The 25,096-nt window shown below is 38.3% G+C and overlaps 1 protein-coding gene across 1 annotated transcript in view; it reads right to left on the minus strand.

Annotated features, from left to right (window-relative positions):
• The window catches only part of PRKAR2A (protein kinase cAMP-dependent type II regulatory subunit alpha), a 62,485-nt gene that overhangs the window by 22,595 nt on the left and 14,794 nt on the right, over positions 1-25,096 (minus strand). The window contains exon 2 of the mRNA XM_069866067.1: positions 16,950-16,985. Within this exon, the coding sequence (XP_069722168.1) occupies positions 16,950-16,985 (36 nt within the window). The remainder of the gene's footprint in view (positions 1-16,949; positions 16,986-25,096) is intronic.

Genomic DNA, 25,096 nt, shown 5'->3' on the forward strand with positions numbered 1-25,096 from the left:
TTTTTATTTTTTTTTTAAAAGGATGAGAACTCTTGTGGAAATCATGCATTGCAAGTATGCAGGAAACAAAGCTCTGCCAAATATGCCATTATAACTACAGGATCAATTGTAACAGAGGTGATGATAATAGTGAGCTTCTAAGATTTCAAACCATTTTTGTTCCACTTTAATACTTCAGAAAAGGCCTATCTTCACTTATCTTACCAGTTATGCTGTTACACAATTTTATAATATTAAATATAGACACCTTTAGCTGCCAAAAGTCTATATCTCTAGTTCAGACTTCAATATTAATTTGTGGACATTTGCAGTGTTTTTAACTCTACAATTCTAACAAGCTGTACAGGTAGTTAGGGAAAGGGAGAGTCAGTCCTGTTTTCATCTAGTTCTAATCTGACTTTGATAAGGGTGGTCTCACCGCCTACTTGTAAAATTTTAGAAGGAAACACAGGCAAGCATTTTTCTTTGTACTTTATCCAGCATCCTGACAATACTGAAGGCTTGGCAGGATGCCCAGGAGCTCACTGCAGTGACATCGAACCGCTGAATGGACTTAGAAAGTATAAATAAAAATAAGCAGATTTTAAAAAAAAATGGGAGGCCTATCATGTAGCAACTTTTAAATAATTTGAAAACATATACAGGACTATTGACCTTGTCATCATGCTTTCAAAAGGATTATAAAAATGCACAAGTCCAGTATGATTTGCTAGGGAAGACTTGCCTTATCTTTTTCCCCTCTGTCTAAAAGGTACAGATCTTTCCTAGCAAATCAGATTTTAATTCCTTTTTTCCTGGAGAGGTTGAAGAGACTGGAATACAACACAAGCATTCCATTTATCAAACAACAATGTAAAAACTCATATAACCATTAGGCATTTGAAGAGTAGCTACTGCTCATATAATAAAGCTAGTGTCACACTTCCTCTTCTGTTTGGTGCCATTTAACACTATAGAAACAGTATATTAACAGTGCACCTACAACACACACATGCTTTTAACAGAATGATCAACCCACATTTAGGGCAGATACTTTACAAAGAATAAACAGCATTCTTCCCCAGCTGCAAAAGAGAGTCTGGTCCATCACACAGTCCAAAGATGACTGTACAACAGGAAGGAAGATGCCTACGAAGCTGCAGAACTTGGACTGATCGGCAAAGATCCACTTCATATGCAATACAAAGGCACTAACAAAGAGAATATTATTAGCATTTTAGTGTGAAAGCTTTCCTCCTCCTTTCATTTTACAGTAAAGATCAAAGTCTATTGTGAAAGCTTTGGATTTTCTAATAGGAAACATTTTCTTAGAAGAAAGACTCATTGGCTTAAACAGTATGGTGAAACTGGAGATGAATTATCTTTATTTCTTACAACCACCATATCTTACCAGTCACTACAATAGTACATACTATAAATGTATTTCTGCAAATTAGATTTTCTTCCTGCCTCAACTGCAGGGAAGTTACTGCTAAGAATTTGCTTTGGAAATGAGGAAATTCTCTCAAAGATTTTCTTCAGAAAACAAGTTTAATTACCATGGCTAATGCTACAGCATTAGAGCAAAACCTTATCTTAAAACATGCAGTAATCAAAGCAACAGTCCTCTGCAACTTTAGTATCAAATGGCTTTGGTTGGGATTTGTACACATAAGTCTACCCTGTTTCATCTTACCCAGCAAGGGCAAAAACAGCTTCATAAATCCCACTAAGGATACAGACTAGGACTTAGGGTCCTTCCTTACATATGGAAATCACTCCTGTAGTACTCATGAATGGGCACCACAAATATACAACAAAAACGTGGCAAAAATACTACTTCTTCCCATGCTGTCACACAGAAAGCCTTCCCATTATACTTTTCACTCTTCAACCTCCTGCTGAGATTTCTTTTTTTCATGTTGAAGCGGCAGGGCATTTTGGACTTCAACTGAGAGCTCTGAATGACAGGACTTTATTTACTTGCAGGCAGAGCTGTAACATATATCGTAACATATCTGTTGTGGGACGGTTGAAAAAAAAAGGAAGAAAGACAAAAATGATTAATTCTGACCTCAAGCTTAAATTAATATTGTGATATGATGGAAAACCCACAGAAAGCTTTTCAGCCTACTCACATTACACAAACCAACAGCATTTTTCAAACGTTTTAAAACATGACTAATGCAAAGAAAAGGCAAATATTACGTCAACACTGTATGGTGGCTTACGTTCCAATAGCTCCATTTTTTCTTTCTACTCTTTTCAGTCAGTAAATTACTTGTGGAAGACTCTACTGGCAAACGCATTACCTGTCAAGATCTGTGTGTCAGTCTTACCTTCAATATGCTTCACATTTCCTGTGATCAGTATCATTTCTCTGCTCTTCTGATTGAAAAGAACCCCCGTAACTACCCTAAACTCTGCCAACCCCTGACAGAAATCTATGGAAGTTAATTTCAAGGCTCCTGAAAGTTAGTCATTTGTGGGTTACAGTACAGCCAGTCCCAACGAAAAACACATCTGATCTTTCATCTTGAGGGAGTGAAAACATACTTTCCCTGCTACTTTATACGTGACTGAATTAAAGTATTAACTATTTCAACGTCCCAATAAAACAGGTACATGAATGCAAGCTTATTTTCACAAGATTACCCTAAAGCAAAGCATTGGTAGCATCTTTTCAAACTCATTGAAACAGCAGTTGGAAGGGAACCCTCTCTGAAGGTAACACATTCCAGCCTACCCCTTAACAAAGAGTTATTTGCAACACGAGCTTGGGGCTGACCTGGAAACCTCCCTGGGTGAAGATGGCATCTCTCTCTGGCCAACCTGCTCCATTGCTCCAGCACCCCCCCAGAGAAGAAGTTCTTAACGCGCAACCTAAAGCTCACAAATATCTTGATATTATTTGAAGCGACTGCTGAAATCACACCTTTCCTGTGTGAGATTTTCAGCACAACTCTGCCCTTCAGCAAACACTAAGCATGAATGCATCAGTGAAAATTATGTGCAAGCGTGACACACAGCCCCACTACATATTTCCAATACTAGAACTATACCAGCATGTATCATGCAGACCAAGCTTCCTTCCAAATCCGCCCACATAGTTCAAATAGCTTTAGAACATAAAGAAACAGTTTTCAACTTAAAGAAGCTTTAGGATAAAAAGAAATTCAGGCTTCTATCCTACCATCTACATTTAGTCTCTCTCAGCTTGTGCAGCTTCTATAGCTAGCTTAGCTTTCTCCTCCTAGGGCACCTTCTTTGGCTTTCAAGAACAGGCACATCTGTTAACACTTCTGAAGGCTCAGAGATGATACAACTTGATCACTGCTTATGCAGGTGACAGCATCTGAAAAGCAAAGATCTTTCTAGCTGCAGCAATGACATAAGCAGTGGATGGGTGAGGGGTAAGCAAGGGGTGGGGAAGAGAATGAGAAGTAGCAATAAGTTTGCCAGTACAAACACCACCTTTGTTTATGCAAGTTTTATTCTCTCCCAGGGTAATATTGTTCTCTAAAATATGTGTTTTGTCAAGATAAAATTCCTTTCACTCTATGCAAACCTGCGTAATAGTTCAGCATTTATCTCCCATAAGCAAATAAACCCTTTGTGAGAAAAGCATTGGTCCTGGTAGCTGAGACATCACTGCTACTTTTTTTTCAAACTAGCAGCCAAGAGGCTGTGGCCTGAAAACCTTAAGACACACACAAGAGGAGGAAAATTTCTCATATCAGACATGGAAATTCTACATTTCATGTACAGTGAATGCTCTGTTGATATTCTGCTGTTATTGGAGGAAGTAGCAAAGATGCTCTGTCATATTCACTTTGCAGTTTTAGATGGCACTTTCTGTATTTGGGAGTGAAATCCTACTCGCTTGTCTTCACTTATGAGGATGCATCACCTCCAACTCATGTTATGAGATCCATTAATGAGAATCCACCCAGACTAGCACATGCAGAACAACTTTTCCAGTTATTTCTTCAGATCAGTAATCTTGCACTACAATGAAGGTGACGTTCTTTGCATTTGAGCTTACCAGTGCTTCAAATGCTTTGTAAGCCTGTGTCTCAAGGGTCGGATCCATAGCATGTTCTGGGAACAGTATGCCAGCTGGAAAGGTGACCACTTCCAGTGGCTTGTCATTCCTCTTCGACAGCTGAGTTGCTAAAGCAGGCAATTCCAAAGTGATGGCAATTCCAAAATGATGCAGTGAAGATGAACTCAGGAAGCTTAAACAGAGTTTATACGCGGGTCTTTGCTGGCACAGCTCAACGTGATTTTCTGCACTTCAGAAACAACTTCAAGTTTCCTCTCACTTCTGTTGCTGGATAGCTCAGAAGTTTTTGGTGTAGAAATTGCACTTGTTTTCCAAGTTAAAGATCTCACCGTGTCAAAGCAGATGACAGATTTATACCTCAATTCAGCAAGTGGGAAACAGAACCTGCACCCATTTGCACTACCTGAACAATTTTCACATTTATGACAGTTAGAATGAAAAGCAACACTGAAACCTGAAAAACAGTTAAGCCATATGCAGGAAAATCAGCTGTTTCAGCCTTCAGCTCACTAACAAGAAGTGACTGAAATCAAGTGTTAAGTTTTTAGCTAAAAAAATGTCATTGCATCAGCTCCTAACTTGGATCTCGGGTCTTAAAAGGCTTGATGTGCCACTTGGAAAATCTCCAGATGCAGGAGTACCCACAGCAGTGCCACCTCAGCACTTCATTCTTAATTCTCGAAGAGGCATAACTGAGACACGACTTACGATGAATGGGACTTGAGCAGACAACGCCCCCTCAAATCTTCGTCAAATACCAGCACAGAACAGCCAAACACACTTGCACGGCCATGTACGTCAAATCGATTGTAAGATTCTTCAGTTGAGAAGTATTTAGAAATAATGAATTAAGGTGGCAAAGGAAAATAATGGATTTTCAATTCCAGAAGGAGGTTCAAATTCCACTTGAAGTTAAAAGGAAATTAAAACAAAATCAAGTGCCTTTTTCACAGGCAGAATTATTCTGCCTGACAGATTAACTACGGAGACACCGAGTCACTTGGTCTGCCTGTGCCAAACCAGCTCAGTGCAGCAAGGATTACAGGTTCAGGCGCATCTCCGCACATGGTCCCAAAGCCTGCTCAGTTTAGAAAGCTGCACAAATCATTTTGGCAGGCAAGGAAGCCTTTGAGACACTGAAAAGCCTGTAAGGCCCTAAAATCCTATATTGCCTCACCCAGCTCTGCCAGCACTGCCTCTCTGTACTGTTGTACAAACACAGCAAGAGGTAGTTTAGGGGAATCATAGAATCATAGAGTAGTTTGAGTTGGAAGGGACTTTAAAGATCATCTAATTCCAACCCCCCTGCCCTGGGCAGGGACACCTCCCACTAGATCAGGCTGCCCCAGGCCCATCCAGCCTGGCCTTGAACACCTCCAGGGACGGGGCAGCCACAGCCTCCCTGGACAGCCTGGGCCAGGGCCTCACCACCCTTATCGTGAAGAATTTCCTCCTTATATCTAAGCTAAATCTGCCCCTCCCGAGTTTATACCCATTCTCCCTCATCATAGAATCATAGAAGAAAGGTGAAAACGCTCACCTGGCTTACTCAAAGCTTTTCTTATACCTCCAATTGTACCTGAAAATGCCCATCTCTGATCTGGGTGATACAGGTATTTCACACAGCTCACCACTTCATCAGTGAGTGGTACAACCGAGGTCACAGGCAAGGACCAGGTGCCTCCTCGCTGCCGAGGCACAATCCAGGGTAGGTGCTTTTGTGCAGGGAGGTTGGGGCACTGCAACTCTCTAAGGGAGCTGGATGATGTGTGCCAGTGCGTGCTATCCTTGCCTTTAGAAACCTGCGATAAACTCTCCCTCGGTTACATACCTTCCAGTAGTATAATTATCTAAATCAGACTTCTCCAGCTTGTTTTCTTCCCAGCTTATCAAGACAGAGATGAAACAGTTCCAGCAGCAATGGCTTCAGATAAAACTAACACCAGTGTCACACACTTCTACTTCATATTACATTTCAGTCATGAGTTCAGAACAGGCTGCATAATCAATTATAAATGCCTTTTATGACGATGTAGTTTTTTTCTTTGCAGGAAATCCAACTCTACATCCACAGACACCATTCATCCCACGACGCATAATTACAGGCAATATAATAAGCCCTTCAAAATGATCACAATTCACTGACAACTGTTTCCATATGTACATTTGTTTTATAGATTCTGAATGAATTTTTCAAATATTTATATTAAATTCATACAGATTAATAAAAATCCAGGTTTAAGTGTTTCTTTCAAAGACCTTATCATCTAGAGTAAACCAATTTATTAAATACATTACAGCAGAACAGCCACTACATGATACAGCCACCAATTAATTTTTTTTTCCACTACAGGAAGATTCAGGAAAGTATTTAAAATTGCAATTCCCCAGGGACAAATAAGAACTTTCATGATGAAAGAACTAGAATAATAAATGGAAAGTAAATAATCAGTCTCTTTTAGATTTGTATGTTTTACGTAGATATAATGAAAGCAGTACAATGCAGACAATACTGCTTCAGACAAACATAAAACACTTAACTTTTAATACAATGCATTCCTATTCAATTATTATTTTTAGGCAGGCTTTGTTTAGGGTTTGGTGGTTTGTTTTCTTTTGCTTAACTCCTTCTGCAACACACAGTATCGAGCTGGAAACTGCCCCAAGTTTACTGACAGGTCTTGCTTTGCCACAACCATCCTACACATCACAGCAGCACACAGCTTGAGAGCCTGACCTGCTCCTAGGATCTATTATGCAAAGAAATTTCCTGTCAAAGTAAGAGGCAAACTGGGGGTAAGGGAGATCCTACTGAACTGCAAAGGAACCTCAGAAGGCAATCCTCAGCCTCTGTATCCTTATTTAAATCCTCCTCCTACTCAGGAGCAATTAAAACAAAAGATTTGCACCAGTGTAGGACTAGGGACCAAATTCTCTTAGGCTTTTCTGCTACCTCTTTGGTACAAGCACATGAACACGGCATTTACGTTTTTCTTTTTGTTATTTAAACCAATACCAATTTATCACTGTGTTTGCTTTATGTTGCTGCCTGGTGAATTATATAAAGGCATGACTTCTACCCTTATGTACGAGTTATGCAAACTGCTTTAGCTTATCCTTCCACTTTACATGCTGACAAGTGGTTCAAGTGACAAACCCACAAACCCTCCCACCTCACAGAAACCAGATGCTGGATGATGATGATGACAATAACAACAATAATAATAATGTCACAAGGCTACTTTGTTTCATAGAATAAAACACGGGCAAAAATAACTGACAAAAATGCTTCAAGATCATCTAAACGCACATTCCTGTACACACTCCGATAGTTCTACATAATTTGAAATCCTAAAATTTACAGAGGACTGATCATGAAAGCACTCTGTAGATAAAATACAGTACTCTGCAATTAGCTGCTCTTCTGTACAGCTGGAGAAGCCAATGGACAAGTTTTCTCAATTTCACAGAAGTAATCTGTTAATTAAGCCGCAACCAGGGCTCCTTCACTTTTGGCTCCTATGTCTCTATTTGCAACAGTAAGTATCCCATCAGACACTACTGTGCTCCTGAACTTGCAGTAAGATGTAAGTCTGCATAAAAAATAACAATAACAAAAAAATAACAAAAAGCTTTCTATCATGGTAGAGGGCTAATTAAAAATAAGAAAGCTTTCCATGTGGCAGCATCAAAGGAGTTCACAGCTCTGTCATGGTAACAACCAAATCAGAAATATTGCCTCTTAGATCTTAAACAGTAATTTAAGATTTGCTACTTCTGTTTCCAACTCCCTTTCCTACGTTTAAACAAAAACCGTAAAACAGTAGAAGGTATTTTACAGTTATACGTTGTTATTGCATGTGGTATGGCCTGAGAAATTCAAATGAAGTACGCTTTATTCTTGCAAGTTAAGAAATCAGAAGACTGAAATGGATAAACATGCTGCTGACATTGTCCAAGCCATCTAAGAGAGCCTTTCCGATGAGATAGTCAGCCATAAAAAAGGTCTCCTGGAAAACATGATGCTACTACTATTTCAGAGCACCCAGCTTCACAATTGTAGAAGTAAGCCTTCTGCTTTAACGATCTTTTGGTTTAGCCCATCGCATAAAGCTGGCCACATTGCTAAATGGTTACATAACCAAGGCAGTCAGAACCAGAAATCAAGCACCAAAAATGTTTACACGCCTGATAAACACGGTGATACTTTAGCTCATTTAAGAACTGCATGAAGAATGTTCATTTCACATTGAGTTTATACCACAAGTACTAAGAAAGGGCTCAAAGCTCAAATATATACCTTCTAAAAGGGGAAGGAGAAAAAAAAGGCATGTTTCTTACAAGTTTGTAGTTGCAAACAGTAGTTAGGAAAGAATCTAGCTGAGGAGTAAAACAGAAAAAATATTTTGAGAAATAAGAAATTCTCTTTCATTTTCCAGACCAAGGCATTTTTTGTTCTTATACTTGCAGTTCTGATTTGTGAATTGCTAAACCTGCAATAAGGCACATATTTTAAAAGGACCTCAGCATCCTTAGAGAAGTGCACTGAAGGACTTGAGCATAGCAGATATTTAGCAATGAAAATTACCCACATCTTTCTGACTTATACCTTGACAGAGAATTGAAGGACGTCAAAGTGTCACAAGGCATTTCTGAAATTAATGGCTCAGCCAACTTAGATAGAATTTGTAAAGATTTCTAGAGAATGTCCAGATAGATTAAAAATCACATTCCCTTAATGGAACAAGTATCGCTTGTTTACCTGGACCGCCAGTGAACAATATAAAACTCGTACGGCTTAGGCACAAAAGGATTGCGTGCAGAGCAATGATGCAGAAGCCCCCAGGTCCCTGTGCTTTGAAATGACTGCTTCCCATTCTGGCACACAGGCAAAGCAGGGGATGTGGACACGTATTGACCAATCCCTTGAAGAAAAAAAAAAAAACAAAACACCGGCTCTCCCCATTTCTGTGCAGCTACCAAGCAATTCGGATGCTCTGGCGACTGCTAGAAGTGGGGAAGATATAACTGTCTGATTTGATGCAAACGCATCTTCAAGATGAGTCAACTCTTGACTTCAGTGGCTCACTGAACAAATCGATTTCATTTACAGGAAACACGCAGCTGAAGTCTGGCAAGAGACTCCGGCAGAACTTCATCAGCTGGAACTTGCATGCTTTACATACAACCCCTTACTTGGTGTTTTTCCATTACAGATGATTAGTGAGTTTAAGAAGATTAGATTCCTTCCTATCCTGAATTTTGGAGACGTGGGAAAAACATACATTATGACACACTAATCGGAATCAGGTAAGTGCTTCAGAAAGCCAAGTACCCATGCAGAAGTTATGCCCCAAAGTCAAGCCTTGATTTAAGTCTCTCTTTAAATGACAGCACTGTAAAAGTGCTCACAGCAATTCCTAACTGACACTGCTTTAAACTCATTCTGTTCCCTGTATCCAGTTTTTTAGCATCCTGACAACAGCTTTGCACTATTTAGAGTACACACAGCTTCATCAAGGTATCCTGGTGTTAAAAACAACTGAGTGAGGTTTCTGAAAATACATGGGATATCCTTTCACATTTAAGTCAGATACGCTTAAACTTTTCTGTTCTACATTCAATCCTTTTCACATTTGATCTGAAGTTACAGCAACCTAAACTTGTCATGAGTGTATTAATCAGTATAACAACATGACATCTATGACTGTCTAAAACTTTATATTAAAAAAGGGATAAGGTGCTGCCTTTTTTAATCAAAAAAAAAATGTAAAGCACATCAACTCCTGTGGTCACTCCACATGAATACCTCACAGCACCATGTTCTGCACTAAAACTCTTGTTTTAGCCTGTAGTATGACACGTGTTTTGAGATTTCTTCCAGTGTGCTTGCCTTCAGTTTCTTGTGCACAACAAACCATGTGGGAGTATTTTAATTTGGGCTTTAATTCACATGTTAAAAACCATCTCGGGTTCAAAACAAAAGGGAAAAAAAATTCTCCTCTAAATTCCAACCCATCAAAAAGTGAATTACATTTTATTAAAAAATAACGGTCGATGGCTAATATTTTCAAAACTGTTTATGTATCTAAATATACAGATTAGCATTAAATAATTTTAAAAGTTCTTTAACATAAAAGAATTAACAAGTTCATCACCTGCACCTTTTGCAACCCGAATACTTCTGTAAAATTAGACCTTAAGACAATAATGGCTTAGCATATAGCATACCATAATGCATAGCTATACCTTATTCTCCCAGTTAATAAGGACTAAATTGAATTAAAACAGTTGACTTCAGACAAACAATTTTTAATTGTTATATAACACTATACGCATTAACAATTATTTAGAGAATAAATAAAAAAGATAGGAAAACTGAGTGAATTCTATTCCACTGTAGCACTTACACTCACTTATATTTGCATTGAGTAGATTGGACCAGATTTCATCTGACCAGGTATGACACTGACCCAAGTTTTAAATAAGGAATCTCACTAGGTATTGTATTTCTCTTTCTCATTAAAAAAATCTAGCAGTTACAAGGAGAATTATTCACAACAGTGTAAAATCCAAGTAATTATGAAGTCACGACTGTTAATTTCCAAAAATAATCTTTTCATTTTTCACTGAATGCCAATTACATGCCAAGAATTTTTAAGTAAGTCCTCATATTGCAAACAGAGAAAACAAGCTTTTTTTTTTTGTTTAACGAATAATGAATCAGGCGCTTTCTTACAGGAGGAGCACCCACACAATTTATCACCACTTTCATCTGTCATCCCACACACTTGGCTTTTGCTCATATCAACATTTTTCAAAATGAATTATTTTCACTCTAGTTATGATATCAGTTTTGCAATCATTAGGGCTAGCAATAAAATAGGCATCATGTTGTTGAAACAGGAAAGCTGTTTGTGCCGTTAATAAAAAGTGAATTTTTGAAGTCAAAAGTCTCTTAAAATTTATTATCTGCCTGAAAACCTTTCAGCAGAAGTTATTATGTCATCCGTGTCATAAGATGGTGAATAATCAATAGAAAAATCATTACATAGCTGTAAGAGAAGAAACCAGACTATGATTTTCAAGTCAACCTCTGATAATCAGATAGTCTGGCAAAAAGAAAGCAAAGAGAATGGCACAGAGAAAGTTAGTCACTCGGTCTTCCTCCCTCAATGATGTGAACTGATGAGATTTTATCGCTGAAGTAGCAGATAGTATCCTGCAATAGAAAATACTCAAAACAACCTCCTGCAAAAGTGTTGCTTCTTGTTTCATTGCTACTATTTTGATGTCTTAATTTTACAGGATCCCAGAACTGTATTCTTTAGCAAATACTAACATGCCACATGGCAATAATTAATATAAAAGCTTTCTTAGAAAATTATTTTTTTTCAAGCTGTCATTTTAAAATGTTAAAAAGCTACTAAAAAGATTTTACTATGCATAATATTATCATATCCTGACATCTCGACTTGCCAGGGTGTGAAGAAAATGCTGTATCTCACCAGAGAGCCCAGAGAGATATCAGACTTCAACAACACATCTACTTTATGAGATGATTGCTCATCTTTGGTAAGAGGCAGAAGCATGAAGAGCCGAAGGTAATGATTGCCCCACTGTCCAAATGGAGAAAAACCAACAGTCATAGTCCTCTTACAGGATTTCATCTTATGAGAAAAGAAAAAGCCAGAAACCATAAGAGGACGTTGATTTAAACATCATTTAAATATGGTATTTTCTATGTACAGCCTCTATAAATAGTATGTTAAAATGGTACATAAAGATAAAATACCCCAAAGAACCAAATCAGACTGTCACATCAGACTGCTAGAGAAGAGCAAAAGGGAAACATCAAAACAATTACTCCAATCCCACCCTTTGATGTCAGTGTCCCCAACCATGTTAATGCTCACCATACAAGGAAAACAAGATTCATTTAAAGTAACATTTAAATAAAATTATCCTCTACATATGTAAACATTTATTTGGTAATCATATCTTAGGAGAGGGCTTATCCTCTTGTTCCAGGGACAGCAGATTTGATCCTTCTCCCTTCCCTGAGTCTCTGCTGAAAGATGCCCTACCAAAAGGACCAACTGAAGCAAGGCTGGCTCATTTGACTACTTCTCAAATTAAAATGAAAATAGTCACAGATCCTGAACATTAGGAAAAAATTCTTCACAGAAAGGGTCATTGGGCACTGGAACAGGCTGCCCAGGGAGGGGGTTGAGTCACCTTGCCTGGAGGTGTTTAAGGCACGGGTGGATGAGGTGCTAAGGGACATGGTTTAGTGTTTGATAGGAATGGTTGGACTCAATGATCCGGTGGGTCTCTTCCAATCTGGTTATTCTATGATTCTATGACAGTCATGTTACTTTGCTGGTATAAAAATACTGGGGAAATAACTACTGTATATTGCTTCCCTAGACTGCATGATTTGAGCATTTCGATCATACAGCTGTAAAATGTGAAAACCGTAATCTCATTCCTACCCCTTGGAGGCCAAAAGACGACTGAGGAAGGAATACAGGCATATGAAAGAGGTATGTTATACTAGGTCACTCAGAAAACCAGAAATAATTGGAGAAAACAGATTAAAATCCTCTGCCACACATGTATGGTATGGGTGTCATATTTTGTCAGAATTTTTCTATTCCATGAAGAAGTCAGCAAATCTGCTGGAGAGTGGGTGTTCTGTGGAATGAATCAAAGGTGTCTAGAAATGGCAATATAGAAATCTACATAGAAACTTTACTTTTCTGAAACAAACTAAAAAGGGAGAAACCATACCCAAGTGAGACTGTAGTAGGCGTCACTCTTCATTCCAAAACCACAATTCATTTTCATTCATATACTGCCAGAGAAGCAAAATTCCCCTTGATGTTATACATCAGTTGTTGCGATGGGACAAATATCAATGCCCTCTGCCCTTTAGTTTTCAAACAGCTTTGGTATTATTGTTTGAGAAAGGAGGTATCACTGATTGCCCCACCTCCCTGCACCCTATAATCTAAGGGCTGAGGCACTCGCTGCCATTCTCTGCAGTCGCTTCTACTACAGAAAAGGAAGCGACTAAAGAAGTTTGTCAGGAGCCCCTGTGCTTGAAGGAATCAAACATAATCAAGCAAGGATGAATTTCAGCACAGTCTGAGCCTTGGAGGAAGGAATCTGTACGGTTTTCAGGCCATTCAAACCAAGGCTGGGCAGACTGAGCCAGTCAGCAAGCCATGCAACGGGAGTTGCTCACACTGGTGGAAGGCTCAGACGCTGCTAATTTACTTAAAGCAGCAGCAGGACCATTTGTTCATCTGAGAAATGAGCACTGAAATTGCCCATGGCACCACAGGCAACCTAGAGCCAAGAGACTTTTAAATTAATGGGCTGGGAATGGTGGGGTTTTTTTTCTTTTTAGTTTCTACAGAGGGACAGCTTATGATTTTGCAAACAGAGGATGGTTTTAATTATAATTTGTATACAAGCCAGTGGCTCATAACTGACCAACCACACTCGGGGTTTGTGCACATAATACTGAACCTCAACATGTTACATGGCCAAACACACCGTACACAAGTAACATACATATTAATAGTATGTATTGCACTCTATACACAAGTAACATACATATTAATAGCATGCATTACATGCTATACAGAAGAAAACTATTCATTAGATAAATTTCTAAGGCAACATCAGGCTCCCATTTCTCTTTCTGCCTCCTAGCATTTCCTGGAAAAGGCTGTTTCTCTTCACGAGAACACTACTTTACCACTCTGCACTTCTATAAATAATTCCGAACATGATTAGATAAGCCCCCCTTTTCCAGGATGACCTCCCTGTGCAGTCTGTGGAGTCTCCCTCTATCCCACCCGCAGACCCCTGCTTGGCTGGCTGAATCTCTGACCAACACACAGAGCTGTGTTTCTCTGGTCAAGAAGCAAATGGGATTCCCTGCAGAGCCTTTATGGTTGTCAAACAGCCTGGAAGGGTTTAGTGCCAAACAGCCAACAGCATCCCTCCCCCTCAGCGAACACATCAGCCTAGGAGATGAGTAAGGAGCAAACACTTTAGAAAAGGGGAGCACAAGCGAGCAGAATGAATCCCTGCGTTCTCAGTATCACAGGGTGAGAAATAAGTACTAGCATGTGAGAATGAGCTACTGTCATTTATGGGATATGAAAGCGGTACCATTCTTGGCCAGTGACTTGAGAAATACAGGAATAAAATCTGTTCTGTTGGATAAAGAATATAAACAAGGCATGTTTTAAAGTACAAGGTCAGCTTCACCTTTCTAATAGATTAACATTTAGAAGCGTTTTTCTTAAATCGTAATTTCTTGGAGTATTTTAGTGAGGTGCTGCATAAGCCAGAAGTAAACAAATTTAAAAAAAACCAAGTTTTCAAAAAGCGCAAAAATAAAACCACATAGTTTGAGTAAGCCTTAAAGACTGACAGCTAAGTATTTACAATCATTAAAGCAATATTGGCCAGTACAGTCAAGAGCCCCAACTTCAGATGTTTCATAACTAAAAAAGCACCAACATGAAAATTCAGTAATCATTACAACAGTTTTTTTTAATAGGTTTATGTATCCTTAGAATTTGCATTAGTGCACCAAGGGACTCATGATCATCCTGGTACCTTTCAGCAGCAAATCACAACTGTCCAGGAGTAAATACTCCAAATTTAATATTGAGGACACTAATAAAGGACTTTAAAATAGATTCTGTAATTGCTATGTGTAAGAGGGTCATAAACAATCGTTAGTCTCCAAGAACATACATCCAGTTTAATTGTTTACCAGAACCATTATACACACAGTTTAGGACAGGCTAGTAGTGTAGATAATTACTTTATTATCGTTTCCTTTAATTAGAATTATATTTTTTCTAAATTTCATTCTTGACCTACTGAAAAACGTCAGCAAAACGCCACAATTTCCTTTCCTAAGTCAAATGCTTAAAAGAAAAAGAAAATAAAGATTCTTGCTGGATTATTAAGCCTTTTTCTCCAATATTAGTTTTTAAATTTTCCTATTGCGTTCTTCCAGAATACTGTAAATCTACAATTTCATGCATGCTAATCTCGATACCAGGAAACAATTTAGCTGCGTTCTTCACGCCCCTCACAAATGCACATTGCCCTGGAAATGTGAGAATAGCCAGTAAGACTGACAAGATTTAACACAGATCAGCAAAAAGCCCTTCTGATTAGAAGACCATGAAAGAACACACTAAATGCAAATACAAAAAAATTGTGCATTAGTTTTTCTCTGCCAAGTTTTGCTCTGCTTTACCTAATTAGTTAAAAGCAGAGACATTTAGATACTGCGTTGAGTAATCTATAATGCACTGTTGGGTTCTTTTTACAAAGAAAAAAGAAATCCTATAACTATTTTAGAATTAAAAGTTTGTTAAATCCTAACACATTTAACAAGGAAATCAAACTGAATTCAGAGCACCAAAACCAACAGACCAGTTGTTTATTTTATACATGGGATTACACACTGAGGTTGCCTGCGACAGTAGAGGCTGAGCTCAATAACCTAGGAGAATCCTACCAGCCTCGTTCCACTTTGGGAGATTTCTTGACAGACACAGCAGGTATGGATTGCAAAAACATCCCAACCAAACAACCTTCCTTGCCCCCCCCCCAAAAACAGTAGGTTTCTGGATTTTACTGCCAAGAAAAGGAAAATGGGGTCCCCTTGTACATGCATGGGTGCTGTTTGCATCTCTTTTGAATTTTAACAAATGCCACGCCACTCACCACCCACACAGTGTGTATACAAAAAGTGAAGAAAAATAATGGTGTTGTAGTGACAAGCATTTAAAACACAGGAGTAAAAGTATACATATTCTATTAATGTTGGTCTCCATGAGAATTCTAACATGTATTGCAAATTGAATTATTCTAGCTCTTCTTGGAGGAATGTAATTAAGCACCTAAGCAGTCCTCCTTAATCAAGCAGCATAGCTTCACTATTCAGTTTTACATTTGCTGTTCAGTTCTTCACATTGACCTTTAGACTCCTTCAAAGAAACCTGGTTCTAACTTAAGAGTAGCTCAGTACTACGACAGTACCAACACTATTTCAGCATTGAAGATCCAAAAAGATTACAACTACCATATCATTACGGCTCGACTTTTCAAGGCTGAATTATTCGTGAAGTTATTTAAATTTAAACCTGAGATGTACTCACTTCTCATTTGTAAGATTTTACTATGTCAGTAAGTTCCATTAAGCTAAGGCTAATTAAACTAACCCACATTATTTTAATTAGCAGAGAAATGAAAATGTCTTGGGACTCTCCAGATTAAGATACCCTATCCTGTATGACTTCCCAGTATTTACTACCAGAGTATCAAACGCCCTCAATTCAAAACATCAGTTGCACAAGCAAGGGGCTACAACACAAAGGTGGGATACCCCCACCTACCCCATATTTCTGTATTCTAACCAGACACGAAACTCCTAGCAACATGAAAGACTGGGAGATGTGTTCCAGCAGAAAGAAGCTGCCACTTTTTCAGTTCACTGCAAGTAAGCTTTCGCCATAACATTGCATTAAAAATTCTGGGGAGCTTTTCTGGACAGAGTCATTTACTGCTGATTTACTCAATGACCCGATGGGTCTTTTCCAAACTGGTGATTCTATGATTCTAAATTGTTTTAGTAGTCTGTAATCACCTACAGAACTGCTTTTAAACTACTCTCGATGTGTTTCCCAGTGGTTTCTACAGTGAATTAAGAAGCAATTTTCATTATTTCAAATAAAAATACTGCAAAAAGTATGAGAATTAAGGCAATGGCGAAGAGTAAGGTAATTTTTAATGTAACTTTAGTCAAATACTCATTTAGAAACTTTTTCAGAAACATTAAATTCTTAAAAGGCAATCTTACCTGATACTCTTCTGTTGTATCGGTTAACAACTGGAGCTGCAAAATAAACAAAACAAAATTACAAATGCTATTTATTATTACAAATTCAAAGTCATCATCTTGAATAATTGATGAGGCATTTTTACTTTCGAGTATCTCAGCACCACCAGAATATGAAGAACAATGCGTTCTTAAGCAAACACACAAGAAGTCAGCTTCTTTTGAGCATTTACAACCACGCTGCGTCTATAATTAAAACGCAGAACTGAGAAAAATACCAGAAAAAAGATCAAAATTATTATTGGGTATTCTTCTGTAGCAATAAAGGAAATCAAAAGAATGAAGAGGTTGGGCGAAAAATAATCAGATTAATCAACACTATAAGTAAGAAAATAACATTATTTCAGGCACTATCTTGCACACTCAGTTTTTTTTCCTCTGCTTTCACTTACTATGCTCATTTCTTGCTGGTGTTTAAGAATAACATTTTAACATCTTTAAGCAGAACTAATATACTACAGGAAAACTCTGACATACTTTGGGTACCATAGAAAAAAAAAAAATCTACTTTTCAAAGGCTATGGCTTCTTTTAGAATCTTGATTATTTTATCCCATAGCAGGATTCAGCGTCATCAGAACAGCATCAAGTTTTCCAGTGTTAAAAACAAGAAAAAACATAACCTTTTAAGGACAGTTAAGAGAGCACTATTATTCTGCCTCCACAAAGCTTTTAAGATTAAAATGATAGTTTGCTTTTCTCACAGCAGTGATGGTTTTAATATGTATAAAATTTCAGGTTCACTTTTATATGTTGTCAGAAGATGACTATTTTTATGCTAAGGAGAGAAAAACTGACATTTCCTACACCAGAAGATTAGCATTTTCTTTTGTTCTGGCTTAGCAATGAAAAGCTCTCTCTGTTTACGATTGTGTTCAGGGTTGCACAGGCAGGACAGCCGCTCCTTCAGCATCCTTGTGCTTTGCCATTAGAGGGACACGGGAAAAGTCTGCCAGCAAGGACTGCGAAGAGAACAACTCATGGAGGTCCTCCTCACCTAGATTACCATGTGGACAGATTCCAAAACAAACAAACAAAAAAATATCAGATGGGGTGGAAGAGAATAATACATTTACGGTTAACCCAGCCTTTTTCCTAGCCAGAACACATTAGGACATCTAATTTAAAGCAACAGTGATAGATAAACTGTTAGTAACTTTGTACGTCCTTCACAGCCATGGGAGAACACCTCTGCCCACGCTGCAACAAGAACACGGTGAACCCAGCACGCCAGCCTGGGACCACTCGCTGCTGGCATCTTCAACAACAAAAAGAAATTGCTGCTTCTAAATAGGAAACAAATTTTTTTTTTTTTTTTTATATCCACGTTTAGAATTTCCCTCTTGCACGCCAACAGGCCATGCTTTGGGTCAGTTATACATTAACTGCAGAAATTTTAATGAAAATAAAACATTTAGCTGCTAGATTGTTGTATTACAAATATTCCATTATGTCAAAACCTCAGATGCAGCAACATTCCAGTTCAAAAATGACTCGTACCTTTGGCACCGTCCTTGCCTTTACTTGGCTCTTGGGAGCCAAGACTTAGTAATTGGGGACACACAACAAAAACTTGAGGTAAATTAAACTATTGTACCAGAGGAGACCAAATCAGCCCCATTTCCTCCCTGGCAGCCAGAGGCAAGGGACACCGGCAGGGGAAAAGCAGATCAAGTTGTGCGTTCCACAGCTTTGCCAGAACAGACTCAGGACAGATCCTGTGCCGCTGCTCAAGAAAAATCAGAACTGTCTCCTGAATGTGTATTTTCCATACTGACCTGAGGCACAGACTGAATGGGGCACTAGACAGCAATACTCAACAGGAGCTGGTTTGGATTGAAGGAATTACAGGGTTTTGGCTGCAGGATTCTTTTTTATTTACAACTACAACATCTAGAACTAGTGTTTAAATCAAACACATACTTTAGTAATCAATTTTATTTCAGTATCACTTAACCTCACTCATCATTCTCCTCTTCCTGCACCAGGGGACAAAAGCCACAACAAAATAGTGGGCATGAATATGAATGCCACACATACACCATAAATAATCAAAGAAGAAACAATGCTATAAAGCCATTTTAAGGCCCAGCTTCCCAATTTCAAAAGCATTTTATACTACCTTCAACCAGCTAACTATGCAAAAATTAGTCATGCACACATTAGCTAATAAAAGAAAGCACAACCTTTCTTCCTCAAAGTAAAGCTATGTCATTGCACTTAATAAAAATTATTTGAACCATTCGCATAAATAAATCAATATTGTACCTTCTGTTAGTTAAAACGACCGATACATCTTATATCAAACAACAAGCAGCACTACTGCCACGCAGCAATCCTAACACGTATTAGTGGCTCCTTTCCATGTGGTGTTATAACTTGACAAATTAGGGACAAATTTCAGAAACAGAGCCTGGTTTACGATATTCCTGGGAACCACTGGCCTCAAATACAGATTTATTTATTTTTAAATAGCATTATTATTTTTAAAATACATTCCAAAAGTGCAAAAAACAGGAATTGCTTCATTACTCTGCAGTTTACTTTGGCACTGTGATTTTTTTTTTTTTTTGCTAGGCTTTGGCTCACCATGCTTAACTCACGTGAGTTCTGACTAGGGTTATATGCAGGTGTTTAAACTCAGCCCCATAGGTGTATATAAAAGAAAAAGGACACAAATGCTGCTTCTTTTTACCCCTGCTTTCAAGATCAAACCAACAAGTACTTAAGCTAAACAAGTGACAGTAAAATCATTCTCCATCTTCAAAAATCAGACCTAAAAGACTGTTTTCCCTGCAGTGCGTGGGTTCCCTTCTTTGTCAGCGTGCTGAAAAGTGACTGTAAAAACACCAGCAAGCTTCTTAAAAGTTACACTACTACCGTAAAAACATAAGTTATTTCTCCATACTACTTATATACATTGTACAGTTATAGAAGACACCAAAGCTTGAAATGAATAGAAAAATAACAACAATCGTTCTGCCACCTATTACTGTCCTCCTCTTACACATCTTAAGAACATAGAATTCTTACAGAAAAGATAAATAAAACTCAAAAGATCAGTTCAGGGTCACAGGAAAAAAAGTCAGGGACAAATGAAGAACTGGCATTCCAGGCATGAGCTTAAAGCACTGGGTGTTACCATCCCGTACAGGATACTTTGAGAACTTTATTTCTCTTCTCCACAAGCACTAGGTTTTTTTGAGGACCAGTGAACACTATTTCCAGCTGAGGGGAAAAAAATCCCCACATGTTGACTGTTCCTGAGACTGGATGCAATTTACAGCAGCTAAGTTAAGCTATTGTGCACACAAAGATTTAATATAGATCTTTCATGTAACACTCATCTGCTCAACAATTTCTTGAACGTTTCCTGATGAAAGACGGAGCAAAATTTACAATAGGTTGCATAAATTCAGTAGTGTAGTACTCAAGAGTTTAGAGATCGTAGGCGTGAAATACCAGCCTTAGTAAAACAAATTAGCAGAAATCAGTGATTTCCAGAGTAACTGCCCATGGAATCATAGCACAGAATCATCCTATGTGAACAGAGAGAGAAAGAGAGACAGAAGGTGAACTGTTCTTGTTTAACCAGTCAATTAGGATTACCCAAACAACATGTGAGTTGACATTATAAACTATTAAAGCTGAAATCCCAGAAGCAGAGTAGAGTATAACTCTGAGGTGTGACTGTCTCTATGGAATGTTGTATCAAGTTACGATAAGGAAGTGCTAGACTACAGCTGTCAAAGTGTTTTTCTACGCACAGAGATGTTAATGGACTTACATGAATATGAACCACCGCAACTGTGAGAAAATTCGAAGACTTAAGTATCAACGTTTTAGGATTTCTAGTAATTAAAAAGTGATGCCATAGCAGAAACAAGACTTTCATCACCAGATATACAATCGTACATTAATAAAATCAAAATCTGAACTGTAATTCTTTCACACGCAGTTCTGGAACCTAGCAGTCCATGTGTCACTGTTTCTGTCAGAAAAGCCAAAGACAGAAATGGACAAGAATTTTACAGGTGCCAGTTTTACTTCCTTCTATTCACACACACACAGAGACTCCCCAGAAAAGGATGGAAACTCAGAACCTGGTTACAGACAGGCAGGAGAGATTCTGATGGTGTCAACTGAAGCATGCCAGATATTCAGAGGAAGACAAAAGGTCAGGGAGCACCGCGGAGGAAGCAAGTTTTCAGAGTATGAACATGGAATGTTAAAAAAAAAAGACAGAAAGATCATCTGTGTATGCCCACACACTCAACTTTTCTGTAAAAGACTTTTACATCTATTAAGTTGGAAAACAGTAATAAATACATTAATACTAAACACTGTTTTCCTCTTCACTGCAGGAGAAGTAGTAGAGGCACAGATACCTTTTCATTCCCAGTATTTAAAAATAGCTCTCAGCAGCAGCATGAGATAATAAAATATAAAACCGAACTAGCAACACATCCTGCTCTCCAATTTAATTGATTTCTTTTTATTTGGATTTAAAAATTACTGACACAAAATGGAAAAATGGTGTTTGGAAGCCTCATCATAAAGAAGCCCCTGATCCTTGCTTTCGGATATTTTAGAATCCCTCTAATAGAAAGAATGTAATAAATACTTATGATGGAAAAAGTTGAGTCAACAAGCAAGGCATTTATGTCAGTTAAAAAAAGATCTTCTACAAAGTTATTAAAGTTGTTGTGCTATTTTGGGTTGGCTCTTTTTTTTTTAAGAAAAAAAGAAAAAATAATATGCACTCTGCAATGGACAGACTTTAAATAGCTGATAAATTCAAAAACAATGCTAAATCTTTACTTGACTCTCCGAAATAAAATCGGGGGAACCTCCTTGGTCAAAAACTGCTATTAAGAGTTTTTTTTAAATTCAAGACTTTTTAGAAAAATGTATCACTATTTCATCGTTCTCATTCCACAACTGAATTTGAGCAGTGGTGCGTGGTGCTCTTTTGATTATGCATCCCAGCAGATACTAATCCAATACCAAAAATGCCCACAACCTGTTTTGTGGCGAGCCCTGCTCTCCAAATTCAGGAGTTAATACAGTCTGACTGAAGCCTAAGCCCAGGAGAACAAACACCTAGCAAGCAGCACTAGTACCGTTTGACATTGCAACGACATGACCCAGGCAGCACTCCCCTATTTCTTACTGACACGTTTCAGAGATCGAGCCAAACACAACATTGGGGTTTTCTGCTGATTTTTTTGTGAGAGTAACCTATATTATGAAGATCAAAGAGAGCAATAGGAGATGCATGTGCTTTACAGACATAAAATCAGACAAATCTCTAGCGCTAAGGTACAACCTCAGCTGAAACAACACGCTTCATGGTGATTAAAGAGATAACCGTATGCTGATACCACATGGAGACTGAAATGAAAGACTTGGGCATTTTTTCAAGGATTAGAAAGGCAAAATTATATATTGCATGGAAAAGGAAGGAGGCTGCAAAGAACGAGGAGAGTTGAACAGCAACTGACAAATCTTCAAAGCGTTGTCAGGAGAGGAACACATTGGAGGGTAAAGCAAAGGAAAACACAGTAAGTAAAGAAAGGGAAAATTGCTTGGGCTTTAAGAGCAAACTTAAAGAGGAAGGCATTTCAGAGACAACGAAGCAACGAAGCCACACTGGTAATACCACCAAAGTTTTTGGAGCCAGAATGACATTCAGCTTACAGACCCCACATTAAATAGATGATAAAAAGTAAAATCCTGAACAGATTTGGAAAATTATTTTCATGTGGATTCTCTGACAATGACTATGAGACTATAGAGTAACAGCAACATCACATCAAAGAGAAACACCTGCATGTTTTCTTAAAATAAATGTTTTATGCAGGATAAGATAGTTGCATCCTACCTAGAGAACCAAAAGGCATTTCCCAGTCAGAAAGAAACATGAGCAACTCAGCCTCCTGTCTACGTGGAGTGGCAAAGGAAGGATAGCCTCTTCCTTCCCCAAGCCTCCTGACTCTTCCTTTTTATGTTTGTAGTCTTGCCTTCAAACTTCACCCCCTTATTTACCAGACTCCTGTCCCACCAGAAACCATAAATATAATAGGAAAGGGATTAATACTCCAGGGTATTTAAGATCTTTGAAATGTGACGAAGACAAATTTTGTCTGGAATCCTTTTGGATTTCAGAAGTGCTGTTTAAAACAAGGTTTGACAAGTACAGATCTCTTATAGCAACACATTCACATTTCAACTGATTTTTTTACTGTATCTTTGATTTCTAAGACACTGAGAAGACTTAACTTCACATCTTCATATCTTTTAAACCATCAAGCCCTAAAGACTTTTGGCTAGATTTTTACCCTTTGACTGGTTATAAGATGCAGAATCATTGCTCTGTGTTACATATTAGCAACATTTAAACTTCTTTTAGCTTATTAAGAAAGCTAAGATTCACCAAACATACTTAGAAATTATCTCTAGAATTTCTAAATGAGTCACAAAAAAGTCATTTAACTATGTTTAGTCAGCTACTCTATTTTTATTATTTCCAACAATGCCTCTCACATCAATCTTTTTCCACAGATTAATGAACTGCACACAGTGAATGCAACGTGAATAAAGCTAAAACAAAACCGAACCCCACATAGAATCATAGAATAACCAGGTTGGAAGAGACCCACCAGATCATCAAGTCCAACATAAACCTGAGACAAATTTTTATCAGTTTCACTACTACTGAATTTGCATCCTACCACAGCACAGAGCCACTGCTAAGTGGAAGTCTAAGCTACGTAAGTCACTGCTCCAAAGGGCATAGTCTCAATCACTCCTTCTGATCCACTACTGAAATCACACAAGACGACTTGTTTTTTCATTTTCAGTGGCCTAATTAAAAGTCCCACTACTATCCTGAACAAGTGAATGTCTTAAACATTATTGTGAAAACTTTACTGAGAGCAACAACCCAGTGAAGGTCTCTCATGACAGGTAAATCAAATCCACCTAGCAATTTCTGCACTCCTCCCTAAGGGAAAATGGCACCAACAAGCTGTGGTCTGGGACAGCATCATCAAAACCAGCTTAAGTGAGGTCCAGACTCAGCTCTTCCTCACTCTGACCATACTCAGTCACTGCTGCCCATGGGGTCTGGAAGTGGACAATTCTGCTCAGTCTCGCCGTGATTAGGTTTCAAACACTCTCATCGAATGAGCACTGTCCTCAGGAAAAACACACAGCCAGCCTCTCCCTAAGCACCCATATATCAGTTGACAAAGTACCTTTACTGAAGCCAGGAACCTCTTCTTTACTGCTAGGCCAGTAACTTGGAGAGAAATTGTAGCCAGGTAGTACAATTACAATAGTCAAACACAATCCAAACGTAGATCTGAGGGGAAAATCTTCACTAAAGTAGTATGGGTTAACTGGAAATGCTATCACTAGCACTGGCTTTAGTGCAGCCTCAGGTAGGAGCTATTGTGAAATTAAGTATGAAAAGGGTGGGAGACAATGATGTCACAGCTATGGTAACAGCACTAGTGAGTTAAACAGTGTACTAGATTTACATATACTGCACGTCCTGTCACTGCCTTTTCCATAATCTTTTCCTCCTGGACGCAACAGCTTATTCCCTTCTCACACATCCTCCTGAAAGGATAAGACAACTGCAACAGAAAAGAGGAAAGTTACAACCACCACTCACAGAGAAACCCTTTGTCTTTCTGTTCCAAGACTTTTAATACATTCCTACTACCAAGACTTTACTTCATATATCAAGGATTGCCACAGAAACACAGAAAACACTTAAGTAATTAATCTACACGCTTTCTCAGCTGGACTGCTGCTGTTTGCTGACAGCTGACTCTGGGTTTCAATATGCTACACTGCAGTGCACCACTGATGTTCTTGTCACTCCATTTCTCAGTTTTTCAGTACCCCTCCTATCCACGCTGAACATTTCTTAATACACCTCACTTAAGGTCTTAAAATCAATTAAATACACACACCTATAAATTCTTTTACACAGCCTTTCTCAGTTAATAACTCCTCAGATAACTCAGACATCCTACATTTCAGCAATTATCTATTGCCTTATATCTGTTCTTTAGGCAGAGGCATATTTTACAGCAT

This window comes from Phaenicophaeus curvirostris, chromosome 11 (assembly GCF_032191515.1).
Source record: "Phaenicophaeus curvirostris isolate KB17595 chromosome 11, BPBGC_Pcur_1.0, whole genome shotgun sequence".
NCBI classification, from domain to species: domain Eukaryota; kingdom Metazoa; phylum Chordata; class Aves; order Cuculiformes; family Cuculidae; genus Phaenicophaeus; species Phaenicophaeus curvirostris.